Consider the following 14843-nt stretch of genomic DNA (forward strand, 5'->3'; position numbering starts at 1 on the left):
GACAACGTGCTACATGCTATGTCGACTACATCAACCAGCCCCCCCCCCCCCTTCCCAGCACCAGAAAGGGTGGCAGGACACAGCAGTGACTCCCTGGGAGCTACAAGGGTCTAAAGGCCACCCCCCACCACCTCCACTAGCTGGCAGCTTGTGAAACTCCAGCCAGGCAATCAGCCCAAACATTCTGTTTGCTGCCCACATTCCGAGTAATTCTGGGCTCTCCAGCATCTGAGTGAAGACACAGATATGTATTCTCTAAGAGCGAGTCACACAGATGTCTTTTACTATCCCTTTTGCTGGGTTCCAAGTATTTGTAGTGTCAGCTGTTTAAGGTGAAATAACAGATTTTTTAGGTTAGCTCATCTGGACAGTGTGGAAGTGTGGCCTGAAGGCTGAAATTGCTCAGAAGTGAGCTTTAGCTGGAAAAGAGTAAAACATTTAATGCACTGGATCATTCAGGATACAAAGCATGACAATGTTCTGAAGGAAAAAAAAGAAAATCTGCACGGTGAGAAACCATATAAGTGGGAAAGGAAAAAAGTCCTCTCACATGCTATTTTTGGCATTACAAGTTGGTTTGCAATTATAGTTATTCAAACCTGGGAGGACTTGCAGTCTCCAGTCAGAGCCCCTGCCAGTGCAAAGAAACAAAGCTGTCACCACAGAGCAGGCAGACAGTTCAGTAAATATCAGAGAATTTCTCACTATGGGTTATTTTCAGCTAACTTTGCACTTTATGAAAGAGGGACCGACCATCCCTCAGCAGAGGTGACTGCAGAAAGGCCTCTGGGTGAGCAAATTCTGTGGGTTGGAATTTAGGGCACGTAAGTCAGATTTTCAAAGATTTGAGGATGAAGGTTGATGCTTTTGTAAATGGGTTCCTTCAGTCTCTGAGTAAAGCATAGATAATTAACTTCAAACATTGTTATTTTAGAGTCTTGACTAAAGCTGCAGGTTTTAGCCATACTTCTTTTTGAGATTTAAAAATTTTAGCATAGTTGTGGATTTCTGAGTTCTGCCTTTTTGCCATGAGTGCATTCTACATCTTCATTCTGTTCCTGTAGCTGCTATTGCTTAAACCTGTCATTTTATAGTTTAATTTTATACAGAAGACCAATTTTGAATGAAGGGATAGGTAATACCTCATCTGACATCACAGAATTTCTTAAAAATAACCAGTTCAGATAATTAAAAAAAAAAAAAATTACAAAACGATGGCTTCTCTGATGTAAAAATGTGTCAAAATTAAATGGCTTCAGTCTCTGTTGCCCAGCTGTATTATTCAATATTAATTCACCTAATTTGCAAGCTCTACCACATTAATTGCTCGTAAGTATGACAGGACCACTGCTGCTACCTTAGACTCTGTACAACCCACAGGGATCAAATCAGTTACTCGGAAAAATAAAGTGAACCAAAACCTGTTCTAAAGCAAAATCATTTTAGGATTCCCTGAGCACACGAGTCCACTTCTTTCTTTAATTTTTTCCTTACCTTTTCCAGCAAAAGCTTCACTGGGAATGGAAATATAACTCTGTCCTCGAGATGGAAATCGATAGTGGGAAATGTTCAGGGTCTGAGGATGCATTTTGACCACAGCGTAATCTGTGTGATAACCCAAACAAAAATATCATCAAATCAATAGCCTCTACAGTCTACATGACTGTTTAACCAGACTGCCCTAATAGCTATTGCAACTCTTGGATTTAAAACCTAGATGTTTGCAGAAAATATGGTAAATTCCCCAAGTCCAGAATTGCCTCTTATACCTCAGTCCTTTATGGCAGAGGAGGTGGCATGAGCACAGTTAATGTGCCATGGATCACTTCACCCAGGCTCAGAGACTGAGCTTGCCAGGGCAAGCAAAACAGATTAACAGCACCCTTGCACTGACATTTGCAGGCATTATTGCAGTCCTGCATTTGAGAATCCCGGTGTCCAAGAGAATACTCGCAGTGATGAATGGTCCTGGTGACTGCTCATGTTATTCAGCCCTCACAAGGGGTCTCCACAAGGCACAGCAGGCAGCCAGAGCAGATGAAATACCTTTGATGCCTGTAGCATCCAAAGATGCAGATGAAATTAGGGTGCTAGCATGCTAAGCAGCAGTGAAATAAAATTCTCTGAAAAGGTCAAAACTATTCCTATTATTTTCAGGTTCCTGCAAACTCCTTGCAAAGACTAAGGCTTTGTAGCACCCAAACTTCCACATGCTATACATAAGCTCAGGCCCTTTATTAGCATAGCATTGCTCGATTCTTCACACATAATTCTTATTTTGAATTCCTCCCCAAATGACCTCTGGGCAGCTCAAGCACAGTCAGAGCCGATTATCTCCAGCCTGACTGCACGGTCATCTCCCTGCAAACAAAACTCAGCTTTGCATTCAAAAGAGGAAAATGGTGCGTTTTGATTTCCTCCTTGGTGTTGGCAAAGGAGAAGCTGCAAGCACAGAGCATTCAGGACACCCAGGCAGCGCAGAGGGAACAGCTCTGCCAAGCCCCACCTGCCACAGATGAGGAGCCCTCGACAGACAGAGGCAGCGAGTTTTCATCCAGGTTGTGGGACATGTGAGCCATCACCGTGTCGATGGTGTGGATCAAGCTGCTGAACACCAGAGGGGCCTGGGGAGGGAGAGACACCAGGGTTTGAACCAAGGAACTGCTCTGCTCAACACCAAGTGTGAGGTGCCACAGTAAATCCCTGTTCGAAGTCAGGCGGGGCCTTTCCGCACCCAGCGGACAAAGCGCTACACAAAGCGATGCCACCCAGAGCGTAACTCCACCAAACACTGGGTTTTATAGAAGGGCTCCAAATGACTGCTGCTCCCATCAGCATCTGACAGTCGATCAAACCCAGGGTTCAGCGAAATGAGGCCAAGAACTGTGCAGGACTTTTTGACAATATATCAAGATTGGTACCAGGTCTCTCCTGGAACACAAGCCAGGACACCACTTTGTTGCTGCCTGTTCCGAGCTTCCCCTCCCCGAGACAAGCCAGGACTTGCCTCTGCCACGTGCTCTGAACCCCTTCGTTCCAAGAGCAGGCAAAACCAAATGTAACTCAGACTCTTTAGCAGTGTCTGACTGGCCGCTCACCCTGGGTCTGCCCCCAGTCCTCCCCTTTCCCCTTCTCTGAATAAAAGAAAGGGCCAAGGCGGGGGCCGCCCTCTTTGGCTCTGCAACTCTTTCCACCAACATCTGTGTGCTTCTGTTTCTTTTTGAAAGCTTCTAATTGCAGGAAATTAGGCAAGCTGGGAGCTATATTTCTCCCTCTTTGCTTCTGCAAAGCAAAGATTTGCGCTACCATTTTGCCGCTTTTAGAGCTACTGAAATGCCAGATTGCCCGTGCTACCTCTCTAGGCTGCCCAAGGCTTTCTAAGGCATTGAACTACTAGCCCAGCCGGTAAAAGCTGTAAGTATATTTCTGCACTACCTGGCCTTTCTTTCATCTTTATTCAAATGCTCCTCACTATAAAAGCTACTTTAACCCTCCAGGCTGAAAATTGATTCATAAAATCTCAGAGTTAATGCACGTTTCAGTGAAAAGGAAATCTATTTTATCTGAAATCCATTTACACCAGAGATGATCAAGGACTTTACACTAAGAACTTAAATCAATTAGACATAATTTTGTTTTAAAAGCATTTTAGGCTTCAGTGACACCTCCCTATGCTTTAGCTTCTCCTTCTCTCAGTTTAAAAGCTCTCTCTTCTGAAATCTGTGCTCTCTTAAGATTCAAGCAAAAAGCTCAGGACATTTCTGGATTCACCCTGCAGGTATTTCATCAGTGAGAGATGATAAAATAAGTCATAGTGCCGAAGAGTCCCAGCAAGCACAATAATAGAGACACCTGGTTCCGTTCTCATCCATGTGAATTCATGCAACCAATGTAAAGTGAATTCACGTAACCAACGTAAACCACAAACCTAAGCCCACTTGTCTTACCTCTGGTCCATCAATCCAGTTGGACAGTAACATAAAGTCTTCAACAGCTTTTAAAAATGCCTAAAAGACAAATAAAACTTGATTATTCATTAATCAGCTACATCTCCTGGCAAGGATCCAAGGCAGATCTTTGTTGGGATTTTTTGTTTATGTTAAGATGACATAGGTTTATGTTAAGATGACAAGCCTACTTCCACTCCAGTCCCAAATTCATCTCTACCTGCCAGCATTCTCACCATGTTCTGCATAGTGATTTTTCAAAGTAACAATTATTTTAATAGAAGTCCCACCACTGTGTAACTCCCAAGTGCAGTCATTACAGTGCAGCTGAGCTAACACTGGGACTGAGACCAATGTGAACTTACCCTCCCATTTTATCTAAACTCACACAACATCAGCACAATCATATAAGGGTTTGGGTTGGAAAGGGACCTTAAAAATCATCTCGTTCCAGCCCCTCTACTGTGGGCAGGGACACCCTCCACTATCCCAAGGCTGCTCCCAGCCCTGTTCAACCTGGCCTTGGACACTTCCAGGGTTGGGACACGCACTGCCCGAGTGCTGAGCACAACACAGCCCCAGTTCTGGGGAGTCCTGCTGGTGTGGACACACAGAAGGAGAAAAGGGAACATAGAAAATTGCACTGAACATTAAAAGAAAAAAACCCCACGTTTCCTGCTTAAACTCATCTACTAAAATGCCTTCAGGGAATGAATATAGTGAAGTTCCACTGTGAAATGTGGAAGACACCACATGACAAAACCCAAGTCAGATTTGTCAGAAGCAGTTCATTACAAATGTGAGTCAGTAATCAGAAAGTTTATTGCATATCACTTAAATCAAATTTCCTTGTGCTGTGAGGCATATGACAATCAGGCAGAGATAACTTCAGAGAAAATCACATGCATGCTCGGTGCCTGTCTTTCAGGGAATTAGCTGCAGACAATACAAAGCCTAACCATCAATCAGACAAATGACAGAGTCGGTGTGTATGATCAGGACTCTCTTGTATTTGCTTCCCAAAATAGCTCTGCTAAAGATAATCACATTTCTGTCTGCAAATCACTTTCATGGCACACAAAGCAGCATCAGACAGCATGAATGAGCAACCGAACAGCAACTGAAATGATGTGGGAAACAGGTATGGTGTCTGGCAGGATGATGTTCCATTTTCAATTTAGAGCCCACACAAAATTTTCAGTAAAACAAAGGAAACAACGTATTAAAGCTTTTTAGAAGGGCTTTTGCTACATATTAAACTGTGATCCGTGAAATCCAAGCTTTAGAGTTTGCAAACACTAAGCTTTTAACACAAACTCTCAATTGCTGTCCCTGTCATTTTCAGAAGCATTTATTTATATTTTTTGTCTGAGTAAAGCGTCCTTGTCACTCTGGAATTACCCGCAGGCTTAAAGGAACAATCACAGCGAGGCCAGAGCTGATTACTGTAATAATGGCTTCAGCCTGCTGAAATCAGGGAATCAGATGCCCATCACTCTACAGCAGGCTGACTTTATGTTAGCGGGACAGGACCCCTTGTTCTCAGCTCAGACTGCAGAAAACACCTTCTTGCTGTTTCCCCTGGGAGGATTAGCTTGAATAAACTAAATTACTTGAACCCATTTCAGTGGAGATTTGTAATCTGTGGGCACAGGGGTCGAGTCCAGCGTCCCCCTCCAGCGCAGCGGGGCAGAGCAGGGTGCGTGTACAGAGGGAATGATGGGTGGCTTTGCAGAAGAGAAGTCAGAGGAGAGGCAAGACTTGCTCCCTGCTTACTACAGGAGCCATAAATGCCAACAGGCAGCAGTAGTCATTAACTTTTTGAGCCTCCAGTGTGGGTGTGACTCTCAAAGGTCAGAAGCCACACTTGGGGCAGTTACCTGGGGCCTGATGGACACAGCCACGCTCAGAGGGCTCCCTGCATCCCCGTTTGCCATCAGCTCATGCAAACACCCATTCTGCTGCTTCCCTGCTCTGATTACAGTGTTCTGGTTTTATGTTCTGCACCTTTCAAACTCTGCTGCATTTTGGATCAGCAGGACCATTGCAGAAAAATGCTGATTTTTTTTTCCACAATTACATATTCACCATTTGACACTCTTAAAGCTGAAAAAGAATTACCAAATTATTTTCTTCCCCTCTGTTTCCTGCTCAGCTAAATGATTATTTTTGATGTGTGGTCATGGTTCCAGGTAGTTATAGTCTATAAAATCACAGAATTGTTTAAGTTGGAAAAGACCTCTAAGACCACCAAGTCCAACCATTAACCCAGCACTGCCAAGGCCACCACTAAATCATGTCCTCAGGTGCCACATCTACACATCCTTTAAATATTTCCAGGGATAGTGACTCCACACTTCCCTGGGCAGGCTGTTTCAGTGCTTGACAACCCTTTCAGGGAAGAATTTTTCCTTAAGATCCAATTTAAGTCTCCCCTGGAACCACTTGAGGCCATTTCTTCTTGTCCTTGGTATTTGGGAGAAGAGATCTAGCCCCTCTATGTCTTCCATGTAGTGAGAGGTCCAAAGGCATTAAATAATATTTCCAAGGACAAGTGAGACCTTTAAACTTTTTTCTCTGGTTGTCACTCAACTTCTGCTACTCCCTAAAGCAGCCACTGCTTTTTTCATGGGTATTTTCTGCAGTGAGCAAAAACTTTCAAAGCTGCACTCAATATTCCAGGTTCTGGAGAAACATCAGAGTCACCTGGGAGCCCATCCTTACCTCAGTCAGGCTCAGGGCAGTGTTTTCCGACAAGGATTTGTTGGGCAAGCTGAAGGACACGTTCTGCAGGTACCCCAGCATGGTGCTGGGGGAGTAGGAGCTGCCCCTCTCCTGGCTCAGGTCGGTGATGATGGGGTGGTAAGCGTTGGTGGGGAGCTGCAGCAGAGACACAAGGCAGCACAGTTACCCTGCGTGGGATCAGCACTCAGGGCTGGACCCCAGCCGGGAGCTTGGGGCACAGCACACGCCAGGGAGGGGAGGGAGTGGAGGGGAGGGAGGGAGGAGGGTCTGTGGCCATGTAATATTCACATTCTGACACTATGGAAAAGAGTTCTGAGCACTGTCCTACCACGGGGTTTGTAGTGGTTGTCATCAGAGACCACGGAAGTGTCGAAGGAAGCAAAACCTGCACACCTGGGGAAATACAAACACAAAGGAGAGCGCTAACAAACCTGAATGTTTTATATCAGACATATTTATATATATTTGCACTTCAGGCTGAATCATTTCTAACTGAAAGCAGCAGATTTGCTGTTTGAGCATGTTACAGATAATCTCTTTGAGGTGCTTGCAGGCTGGTATCAAGCACAGCAAGGCTGCTGTTAATCAGCCAGGCTTTGCTAACGAGTGTCCCCCACTTGCACTGCATCCACTGAAAATTACCATATGAGCATATCATAAATTACTTGTCAAGACAGAAAGAATAAACCTGATTTTGGACAGCTTCCAGTTGCTCCATTTTAAAAATATTGATTCCTTTCTGTGCAAAGTGATTTATTAGTCATTTGCGACAGAGAAATAAAATTTTCTTCTAATCTACATCTTACTAGTTATTATTTGCCAGGAGTGTGGGATTTCAGTGCCATCCAATGTTAGCTGCATACACAGGACACGTTTCTCTCGCAGATCCAAAAGGAACATGATTATCCATTCAATTAAAAAACATTCTGTCCTATTAAGTTTCTTATGTCAAAGCACATCACCCCTCTTCAACCCTGCTGTAAATCCTCCAAAATCAATCAATAGATATAAAAACCTTTCTTTACTACATTGATTACTATTGTAATACCCATTGCTTCCTCTAAGAATGTTCTGATTTCATACATTAAGTGGGAAATTTTATAAAACCTGATCAGTCTTTGAGGAGAAAAGCCAAAGATTAAACTTCCCCATTTCTCAAGTGCTCCAAAACACCTGATCATGTTAAAATAATGTTGGCTTGGAATTCTTCTGACTAACTAAAAAGAATATAACACCTGGCATCCCTTTACATTTTAGTTCCTAAGTCCCTAGAAAATACACATCAAGCTTCACTTTGAATTAAGAGTCTATAAATTTATTTTTCACAGCATTCTGATAGTTCCACATGACACTGAAAAATCTGTGAACTAGGAGTTTAGGGAAAAAGCCCATCAACACAACAATTAATGCCATGCAAATTGCAGTAAACTCACAGAAGCTCATGGCATGAACATCTCAATGTGTAAACCAAGGAGTTTGCTGCACAGCCTCCTAAAAACCAGCAGGGATTAAAGGTGGGATGCAGGAAAAATTCTGTACAACTGTTAAAAAATTTGGACTGCAGCAGAATCTGGACTTCAGCCCAAAACTTTCTGCAGGGCTTCAGAAGGGAGCTAAAAAAACATTAATGTCCAGCAGTCAGAGATTTTGAGCCCCACTAAGACCTTCCCAAACCAAAGTAGAGGAAAGGAGTAGAAACTGGAGCCCTGAACAGGACTTGCTTCTGTGGAAAGGGCTTTCCATGATGCCCTGATTTGTCAGAGGGGAGATGGGAGGATGGAGGGATCAGAGGGTGAGTGCTGGGAGTTCACAAGAATTCAGGGGGTTAAAAAAAGAGTTCTCCCTGTATTTATTTAAGCCATACTTCCCTGACAGTGGAACAGGGCACACAAATTGATGAACTGGGGACATCTGAAAATCTGCTGCTCTTGAGTTTAGCAACACAACATTCTTCTTTAGTACATTAATCAAAGAGTGTGATTAATGGTAGCTTTGGGCTGGACAGTGTTATAGTAACCCTCAATTGTTGTGAAAGATACAGCAGCCAAATACAAAAGCATTTTTTCCACCATGACCGGGGCATTATAAACTTTTTAAAGATTTTAAAGCCATTTCCTGTATCAAATGACTACCAAATGAATACTACCCCAATCAGAAGTTTTGAAGACTTTCATGGGAATAATTTCTTAAAATAAAAAGGGTTTAATATAAAAAACTTAGCAAAACTTATTTTATTTGCCACAATTTTTGTGGCAAATCAAATCGATTGCTTCATTATATACCCATAGGTGAAAGGTTTTCTATTGTGCCGACTTCAATTGTACATAAGCTAGTTTATCCTTTAATTTTTTATAAAATGTATTTTGTACATATTTGATTAGTGTAATCAAACCTGGAAGTCACAAACACAGACATCCTTATTTCCAGGCATGCATCAGAAGTTCTATTACATTTCAGCTGATCTCTCCTTTTGGTTCACAAGCAAATGTGAGTTATTAAGTCTCTATCACTTCAGGTGAGGAGCTAGAACCCAAGGAAAGAGGACTGCACATCCAAAGACAGCTGAGTGTTCCAGTGACATTCATCCCTGACTTTTTCTGCCTCTACAAGCTCTATCCAATAGCAAAGAGATGTAAAACAAACACAAGTCCTGCACACTGAATGCTTTAAAGTCAGCATCCTGACAGCTGATGGGCTGCAGCAGTGCTCCTACTCACCAATGGCAGCTGTAAAGTACTGCTCAATCTCGTGCGGGGTCAGGGCCCTTTCCCAGATGACGAATTCATCGAACGCCCCGTTCACGTAACGCTTGGTCTGATCCCCCTCTGTCCCAGTCAGGAGATTCGCGCCGGGGTCTCCGTAATCATAGAAAACTTTCCCGTCTGGATCAGTGCTGTTCAGAGTCCCATTGACATAGACCTTCAGTCCTTCTCTTGACTTCCAAGTAAAGAGAATATGAGTCCAATAAGGACCTGCAAAGCATTAAAAGTCACAGCAAAATCCATGAATCGATTCCATTCAGAGCCTTTCTCCTGCTGGATGTGGTTTTGCTGACTTTTGCAATGCCATGGAGCTGCTTAGGAAGTGCTCAGAGTGAATTATTGAATGCTGATCCCGTGTATATCAATCTTTACCCCCCTGGGGAAGCCCATGCCTTGGCAGGATGCCCGTCAGCTTTTGTCTGAACCTGGGCTCACTGCAGCTCCATAAATTACGCCTGCTGAGTGTTACTGGCCAAGATTTGAGGTCTCTTCAGTACTGCCTCAAAACTCAGGTCAGCAAGAGTGGCACAAAGACTGCAAGAGCTGGAGAACAAGCAAATAAACTGCTCAAAAGTTGTCACAGTTCCTTTGTTATGTTTGAGAGGCAGAAAACATAATATTAATTTTCATTTGGATTGGATAGTCCACAAACGTGTGAATTTTTCTTGACATTTAGCAGCTTTTCTCTTAAAATAAGATTTCTAAACTGATTCATTAAGCTTTATAAAACTGCTACCATGAGTTATACTTTAACAATGGATAGGTAGGCAAATTAGGGCAAGAAAATATTTATGGAATGCCATTAGCATTACTAGAAGACCAGAATTTGTTCTGGTCAGTAGATATTACTGCTCCCAACAACACACAGTTTGGATAGAAGCAGTGAGATACGTGATACACCAAAATGTTTGTTAATACTATGGCTTGGCATAGAAAACCTGACACTCCACAGAAAACAGGATTATGAAAGCACCAAACAGCCAGTTAGAGAGTTACCAAATAAAGCCTTAATTTAGCAGGCAGCAGAGAACAGCCCACCAGCTTCAGAATACACTGGGAGCTGTCAGGGATTAATCTGCATTCTTTGCTCATGTTTCCATCTAAACACGCATGGACACACTGATGTCAATAAGGACTCCACTCCAGAAACCACTGCAAGCTGGATCCAAGGGCTGCTGCTGAATGGCAAATGTTCCATAGGACAGTACTGCTGCTTTTCAGTGTGCACTTTATCACTCCCTCCCCACACCAAGAGAATTCTTAAGCACAGAGGTCTGTGGCTATTTTTATATACCCACTTTTCTTTCCTGAAGTTGTGCTCTTGTCACTACCTCTGACTGCAAGAATAAAGCGAAATGTCACAAAGAAACTGGGGTTTTTTTAAATATGTAAACTTTACCTGGTGGACTAAAGCTTGCTTTCCACTTCATCATTGCATTCCCACGGGTGTAAAATTCCACGGAGCCTTCACCTTCGTTTGAACAGATTTTGAAACCACTGGAAATTACTCGTCCACCAGAGGCAGGGAGAAGTTTAGCCTGCTGGTCTTGAGTCTTCCAGAAAAAGGAGAATGTTACTCCTGATGAAAGCAAGGGAGAGGAGACTTTAATGAGAAAAATGAGTGCAATTAAAAATTTCCAATATGTAGAACACAGACAGCGGGAATGCTTCTGAGGAGAGATCATCAGATGGCATAAACCAGGACAGCATTTTTAAAATCAACAATGCTCTAGCAGTTTAAGCCAAATAAACATCTCTCCCTTAGTTTTCCTATTGTACTACCCTGTAGCCACAAGAAAACTGGAACTCAGCCCTTATGTGTACTTTGGATCAGGAAATTCTGAAACTACAAATAAAAAATTAAACGCACGATAAACACACATCTTCTACTTTTTACAGGGATGCTTTTTAAAATATTTTTTTATTTCAACTTCACATATGTTGACTAGACACAGCTTCTGTGAAGAGTTCAAACCAATGAATAGAGAACATTCTCTTGCATCTTTCACAAATGTTTCTTTTGACTGAAAATGCCACTTCAATGAGCCCGAAAGTGCTTACAGAAAACCATTGTTTAAAGATTGCTTGGGAAGGAGCAAAGTGGGGGAAGAATGTCTCAACATTTCAAAAGCAAGAAGAATTTGTTTTCTCAAGTGAAAATAATAGTCCTGAAATGTTACAAAATTCAGCCTTAGAAGAAACACCGGGATTTTTGTGTCATGGGTTGTTGCATTTCATCTGGAAAGATCCCAACGCCCTTTTAGGACACATTCCCTGGTTGAGTGTGCTTGACACCAGCTTCACACAAACACAACAAACACATCAAGGGATGGTTAAACAACAGCAGCTGGAATAAAATTACACCTTACTCTTGGACAGGTGCATTTGATTTGAAAAAAACACAGCCACGCTCTTCAGACAAAAGGGTGTTGGCTTTTTTTCTTTTTTTTGGGCTTATATTAATACCCACTACAGTGACTCAGTGTTTATTGTTTATATGATTTCTTCTCCTCACATTTTATCTACTGAACATTGCAGTGTTTTATGCCTTTAATGTTCTTGTTTGTGAGATACTGGAATTGCTCTGGTACTATAAAAATTATTTATTCTGATTGTTATGTTATACTATAGATGTTGAAAAAATGTGACTTCCTGATGATTTTTATTTCCCAGTGGCACGAAAAAAAGTATGAAAAGATACAGCACGTATCACGAAATACACCTGCAGTAGGATACTGAATTCCTTTTTCTAACACTCTTGGGTAGCAGCTGCTCTCAGAGTGTCTCCTACTTGCTTACGAAGTTCGCAAGCAGCTCTTGCTTCAGCAGCTCAAAAAAAAAGATCCTATTTCAAGCTATGTTACCCATCTGAAGGATGGCCTGAATCAATGAAAGCAAGAAAATTCAATATTAACAATGCTGCTCAAGTTTAGGGACTGCTGGAGTTCGGAGAGAGCCCCCATTCTCTATGGAACCTTCCATTTCTGTGGAATTTCAAATCCCTAGTGAATGCCCTGTGTTAGTGACCGGGCAAACGTTTGTTTGGAACGTCTCACGCAGTTTTAATCATCCTCTGTAACTAACACTTGTCGAACCTGGCGTTTTGTGATCCTAACCCAATGGAGAGGGAAGAGAAACAGAATGAAGAGATTTAAGCATCTATGAGGAAAAATGGATTCCATAACTCCAGAGACCTAAAAATTTTCTTAACTCTAGAGAGAAATCTAAAAACCCCAAGCCTGTTCCTGCTAAGAGGCCACACTGAACCTGAGTAGCTGTAATCAGTTCTAATTTAAATTGCAGTTAGAAAAGACTAAATTTTCAGCAACCAACTCCCAATTTTTTTAAAAGTCAATAAATTGTCAAGTAAGACTTTTAGATTTCTTTCCAAGGAGGAAAGGAACAATGACTATTGAATAACATAATTCGGCAGCAAAAGAAAAGTCAATAATAATTAATGAATTTGCTCACCTTCAGGTCCACAAGCCTCTGGATTACTAATGCAAGAATTTCGATAACTTCCAAAGAAGAGAAAGGTGACTCCTTTCTTTTTAGTGACATAAATTCCTTTGTTCACCATTCCTTCTACAATATCTAAAGCAAAAGCAAAATACAGTTTAACATTTACATAAAGGAAAACTTCCTGGAAACACGAGTTTAACAGACTCCTATAGCTCAGATGTTTCTCTTGTTCCAGCTATATGTTTTTGTTATTTTTGTGTTTGTTTTCCTTTTTGGTAGTTTTTGTTTCAGTTTGTTCAGTTTCTTTTTGTTTGCTCCGGTTTGTCAGTGGTTTGCTGCTGTATTTCCTAAAGACCACACAGAGATCTCTACTGTTTCAAGTTTGCAAATGTTATATCCACTCAGCTCTGTGGTTAACTAAGACTGTTTGACAGAAGCCGTACACCCAAAAATGATTATTTTAAAGTAATCTGAGTAAACTTTATGCTTTCCAGAGTTCTGAGATACTTCCTAGAGGTGTCTTACTGTAAAGCTGAGATAGTAAAGAAATTCTTTAACCAATTAAAATGTAACAAAATAGTGGGATTTTTTTTTTTTTTCATTTTTTTGGAAGGGCAAATTAGCGATCAAACCCCACTTTTCACTAAAAACTAACTCAATGGAAATTTACTTGATGTACACTCACAAGACAGAAATTATCTCCTTTTCAGTCATCATTTGTTGTGGTATCCTTGTCACTTGGAAAGGCAATTTCTTTGTCTAACATGGATAATGACTAATTTTCTTGTGATTTTGCTGTGTTCCCTCCCAAAGAAAAGCACTGTTGATTCATCTCCTACCAGCTAGAGCACATGAATCCTCCTAACACAAAAAACCTGACACTTGTTTACTACAGGAACCTCTCTGAGGTCTGAGAGTGCAGCTGACAGCTGATGATGGGAAGCTGTTCTCATTTGTCCTGACTGATTTCAGCAATGAGCACAATGGGAAATCACAATCAAAAATCACAATCGAAACATTCTGCTGTGTTAAAGTGCCCTCACTCCACAGAACATGGAATATGAAATTGTCTGTTCCTGAGCAGGCAGAATGTTAATTGCTCTGTGTGGGGTTTTGTGTTACCACCATTGTTTGGGGTGGCATTTCTGTAAGGACTGTGGAGATTCAGAACCTTCGTTTTAGCTCCCTTCTTCATAATTTCTTCTGGAAAAATATGGAGAGAAGAGCTGCTCCAAGGGAACTCCAGCAGTGAGAATACATTTTCCTTCTCTGAATGAATGCAGTAAATGCAAGTGTCAATATTCTCTTGGTTCATTCCAAATCCTTATTTAAATGTCAGTTTTCAGGTATCTTCCCCTCCCTTTGAGGAGGGGATCATCAAGTCCTGCTTCTAACTGACAGATAAAATTTAGTTTCTTTTAAAAATGTGAGTGTGTACTGTAGAGCAGATCAAGCATTTCTAAGTTCTTCTCAAGGCATGGGAATTATAAATTCATCTACCCCAGAAAAATTCCCATAAGGTAATGCATTTCTGTTTCCTTAGCATTTCCTTTGCCATTGGTGTCACTCTTTATAATGTTCCCATTGAACATATTTTATTATGTGAGAACTATGCAAATGGTCTATAAAGCAGATAAGAGAGGACTGAAAGGAATTAGGGTCATTTGAAGTTCATCATTAATAGAGTTCGCATTTGCCAGCATACCTTTACTGTTAGAGAGTAAAAAAACAGTGGGTTTAGTATTCCAATATAAAATTCTTACTATCTGAGCAGCCCAAATGACAGTTTTACCATTTCCATCCTTCTCCTTCGGTCAGATTTTCCAACAGCTTGATGTGAGTTAATACCTAAGTGTAAAGTGGGCACGAGGTCACATTTCAATTGCACCTACACAGCACAAATGCAAGTGACTGAAATTAAGTGACT

At 41.6% G+C, this 14843-nt stretch overlaps 1 protein-coding gene across 4 annotated transcripts in view; it reads right to left on the minus strand.

Moving 5' to 3' along the window:
- ADGRD1 (adhesion G protein-coupled receptor D1) overlaps positions 1 to 14843 on the minus strand; it is a 137901-nt gene that overhangs the window by 113465 nt on the left and 9593 nt on the right. For all 4 annotated transcript variants that reach the window (XM_017734747.1, XM_017734746.1, XM_008634004.2 and 1 more), the window contains 8 exons: positions 12926 to 13048; positions 10854 to 11033; positions 9410 to 9664; positions 7021 to 7085; positions 6672 to 6827; positions 3948 to 4007; positions 2507 to 2624; positions 1495 to 1605 (listed from right to left, as the gene is read on the minus strand). In XM_017734747.1, coding sequence (XP_017590236.1) covers positions 1495 to 1605; positions 2507 to 2624; positions 3948 to 4007; positions 6672 to 6827; positions 7021 to 7085; positions 9410 to 9664; positions 10854 to 11033; positions 12926 to 13034 — 1054 coding nt within the window. In that variant the 5' untranslated portion in view covers positions 13035 to 13048. The remainder of the gene's footprint in view (positions 1 to 1494; positions 1606 to 2506; positions 2625 to 3947; positions 4008 to 6671; positions 6828 to 7020; positions 7086 to 9409; positions 9665 to 10853; positions 11034 to 12925; positions 13049 to 14843) is intronic.

Source organism: Corvus brachyrhynchos, unplaced genomic scaffold, assembly GCF_000691975.1.
Source record: "Corvus brachyrhynchos isolate BGI_N302 unplaced genomic scaffold, ASM69197v1 scaffold114, whole genome shotgun sequence".
Lineage (NCBI taxonomy): Eukaryota > Metazoa > Chordata > Aves > Passeriformes > Corvidae > Corvus > Corvus brachyrhynchos.